The 3,672-nt window shown below is 42.7% G+C and overlaps 1 protein-coding gene across 1 annotated transcript; it reads right to left on the bottom strand.

The window, feature by feature from the left end:
- Positions 1 to 1,937: 1,937 nt before the first annotated feature.
- LOC109731079 (protein FAM229B-like) lies at positions 1,938 to 2,338 on the bottom strand. Its single transcript, XM_020288757.2, has one exon. It carries the CDS (start codon positions 2,287 to 2,289, stop codon positions 2,074 to 2,076), a length of 216 nt encoding a protein of 71 aa, XP_020144346.1. The 5' UTR covers positions 2,290 to 2,338; the 3' UTR covers positions 1,938 to 2,073.
- Between the last annotated feature and the right edge of the window lie 1,334 nt (positions 2,339 to 3,672).

A 3,672-nucleotide genomic window follows, 5' to 3' on the forward strand; every position in this document is an offset into this window, starting at 1 on the left:
TAATTGCCATGTCACTTACACTCCTCGAAACAGTATCATTTGACAAAGACACACATTTTAATTTGTTTGCGGTGTCTGGTCCTATTACACTTGATATCCAGCCATTGTTAGTGGTGAAAGTCGTGGCAACTGTGGGTGGCTGGCATTGTTGTGCAAAATGTAATGATTCTATGTAGGACATTTTGAGAATAATTGCATTCATAGGATATTAGTTTGGAATGTAAGTCTTTTTTGGTTGAAATCATCAGATTTTCAATGAGAGCACAAAAGAACTCAGTGCTGACTTGCTTTTTTGCGGATGGATGCATTTATTTCTGAAGTCAGGTGGTGCTATGGAGGGCTCTCAATCTTCAGCTGCCTAGCCTCCATAACCCCCGATGGTGTTTTAAGAAAATAACTAGCAGCATACCCAATGATTGGGTCAGCATATATTTTTTTCATTTCTTTCACTAAGATTTTGAGAATCATCCAATAATGTAAAAAAACTATTTCTTTCTTTCTTTTTTTTTTTTTTTGAGACAGAGTCTCACTCTGTTGCCTGGGCTAGAGTGCTATGGCATCAGCCTAGCTCACAGCAACCTCAAACTCCTGGGCTCAAGCAATCCTTCTTCCTCTGCCTCCCGAGTAGCTGGGACTACAGGCATGTACCACCATGCCCAGCTAATTTTTTCTACATATTTTAAGTTGGCCAATTAATTTCTTTCTATTTTTAGTAGAGAAGGGGTCTTGCTCTTGTTCAGGCTGGTTTCAAACTCCTGACCTTGAGCGATCCACCTGCCTCGGCCTCCCAGGGTGTTAGGATTACAAGCATGAGCCACCACACCAGGCAAAAAAAACCCCACAAAACCCAAAAACCCCCCAAAAACACTATTTCTCATCAAACTATTACCTTTAGACATTTTCATATAAAATACATAATGTATGTAAACTAAACCCACATAAGACAATTACAAGAATTATGAGAAAATTCTCCAGAACCTAATGACTGATTAATTGATGCATTTTTCATGTTTCTATTTATTACATATTTATAGAGTAACTACTATTTTTCAGTCAGTGTGCTAGACTCCAAGGATATAACTATAAGTAAAACATTTCTGTGTTCTATAAACTCAGAAGCTAGAATGAAAAAGGATTGTAAAGATGCAAGATACAGCAGCAATGAGACAGGAAAGTGTAGTCAAAGTATTATGTAAACTCAGAATGTCTAATGATTAATTCAACCTGGGAGTTCAAGGATTGACTTAGCAACAACCTCAGCAGTCAGAATTCAAACTCTTCATAACTTCTTCCTTCCTATCTTGTCCCTGAAGACAGAGAGCAACTTACTACCGAACGTCTGGTGACCTAGGTTGAGAGGCAGCTATTTTCTGACCCTTGTGGCTTACTGTCCCCAGAGAGCTGGGGTGCAGCAGAACACAGGGGCCTCTGTTTCCTCCTCCATGGCTTGGTCTTCTTATTCCTTCCCCTCTGTGTTCAACGTCCCTTGCCATTCCTTTCTCCTGTCACTTTACTGGCCCAGTCCTATTTATTTTGGGCTTACATATCTTCCTCAGAGATACTTTCCCTGGCCCCTTAATTGAAATGATTGTCCTCTCAAAGTGTTCATCAAACCCTTTAACTTCCCTCCACAGCCTTTATCACAGTTTATAATCATAGATTTATTTGTGTGCCTCTTTGTCCACATGGCAAGAACTGTATCTATCTGTCACTGTGTCATTTTTAGTACCTAGCAGACTGTGTGGCATGTAGCAGGTGTTAGATAAGTACCTATGGAGTGAATGAAGTATTTGTGATTTACACAGCAACACCGTCTGATATACAAAGTACCTCAAGAGTGGAGAACATACTGCTCTGTCTTAGTCCATTTTCTGTTGCTTATAACAGAACACCTGGAACTGGGTAATTTATAAAGGAAAGGAACTTCTTTCTTTCTTTTTTTTTTTTTTCAAAGGTGCCACCACTTTTATTTGTTTACCAGATCATAAGATGATACTGGCCCATTACACTTGACCTAGTCCAACCTCTACAAAAGACTTAATGACGCTATTTAGGGTGCATTTCCTTGCTGCTTTATGCAGGTGGCTTTCGCATTGTTGCATGGACAGTGATGGGAACATAAGTTATTGTCAGGCAATGACTTCTAGGGCATCTTCGGAGTTGCCTGGCTGGTGACATCTCCTTCCCATTACAGGCAGCACTGGAGCTCAGACCTGGTTCCAGCCCAATCGAACAATCTCCTCCTTCAACTGGAAACCTCCTTGGCTGGGTCCCAAACCGAAAAGGCATAATTCACTGAAAACCAAAATAGGCCAAGTCTTATTCCTGTGGAGGTAAATAAGTCAACTGCTTCTACTGACCTTCCATAGAAGACTGCCCGGGCTCCGGAGCTGCCAAGGCTCACAGACGTTGGTAGACAAGGCAGTGAGGTTCTTAGGAACATATTTCTTACAGTTATGGGGGATGAGGAGTCCAAGGTCAATGGGCCACATCTGGTGGGACTCCGCAGAGTCCCAAGGCGGCACAGAGTATCATGCGGCGAGGGGGCTGCAGCTGCGTGTGCTCACATGCTAGCTCAGGTCTCTCTTCCTCTCCTTATAAAGCCACCAGGCCTACTCCCATGATAACCCATCAGTCTGTGAGTGGATTAATCCATTCGTAAGAAAAGAGCCTTCAAGACCTAATCACCTCTTAGAGGTCCCACCTCCCAATGCTGCCACATTGGGGATTTCAACGTGAGTTTTGGAGGGAACGGATATGCAAACCATAGCACCCTCCAAAGATGCAAACACTGCTTCTTAGACTTTTGACTTGTTTTTACTTTTTGCCAAAGGATTGTTTACTCTTTGTCATTACTCTCTGAGCTGATTCTGGACTCAATCATGAGAGTCTGAACTCAACAGACACCCATTGCTTCCCCCCGCCCCCATTCTCTACCTACCAGCCTCCAATCTTGGCTTGTCTACCAATGCTGGTAGATTATCTAGCAATCTACCAATGCTGCTCACTTAATTCCCTTTCACAATCACGTACGTTTCTGATCCTAAGAGCATCTGCTAACTGGAAGGGTTCAAGGGGTGCCCTAGGTGGCCTGATGATGCGAATATTCTTGCAGTTTATTTTCATTAACAGTAGTTGTTGTTAAGAACATTTTGTAGCAACTGGTTATTTATAGGATGTTGTCTGTCATAACCGCTGGTTGCCCCAGGAAAAAGTGTCAGGAGAAGGGAATCAGATGGGTGAAGTTGAAGGGATTGAATGGAAACATCAATACCAGGGAGGCAGGGGTCACCAGGAAAAGATAGTCCTTGATAAAAGATCAAACTAAAATAAATCAGAGTCAGGATCTTGGAAATAAGGATTCAAGAAGAAAGGCAATAATATAATAATTTGGTTATTGGATTTAAAAACTCTCATGCCATCTTCGTCTTGCAACCATGGGACCATTGCTTAAAGCAGCAATGCTTGTGTTCTGCCATCTGCACAGAGTACTTTCTGGTTGTTCTCTCATCCCGTCCTTGCCATTAGTCCTCAAGTCAGTCTTCCTGGCCACTTGCTTAGGGCATTGCTGCTTGGGTTCTCTGGGAAGGATGGGCCCACCCTCCTGTTAGGAATGAGCTCCTCCCTCCTGGTTATGGGTGAACCCCTCCCTCTCGGTTATGGAGGGATATG

The sequence above is a fragment of the Microcebus murinus genome, chromosome 7 (genome assembly GCF_040939455.1).
Source record: "Microcebus murinus isolate Inina chromosome 7, M.murinus_Inina_mat1.0, whole genome shotgun sequence".
NCBI lineage: Eukaryota > Metazoa > Chordata > Mammalia > Primates > Cheirogaleidae > Microcebus > Microcebus murinus.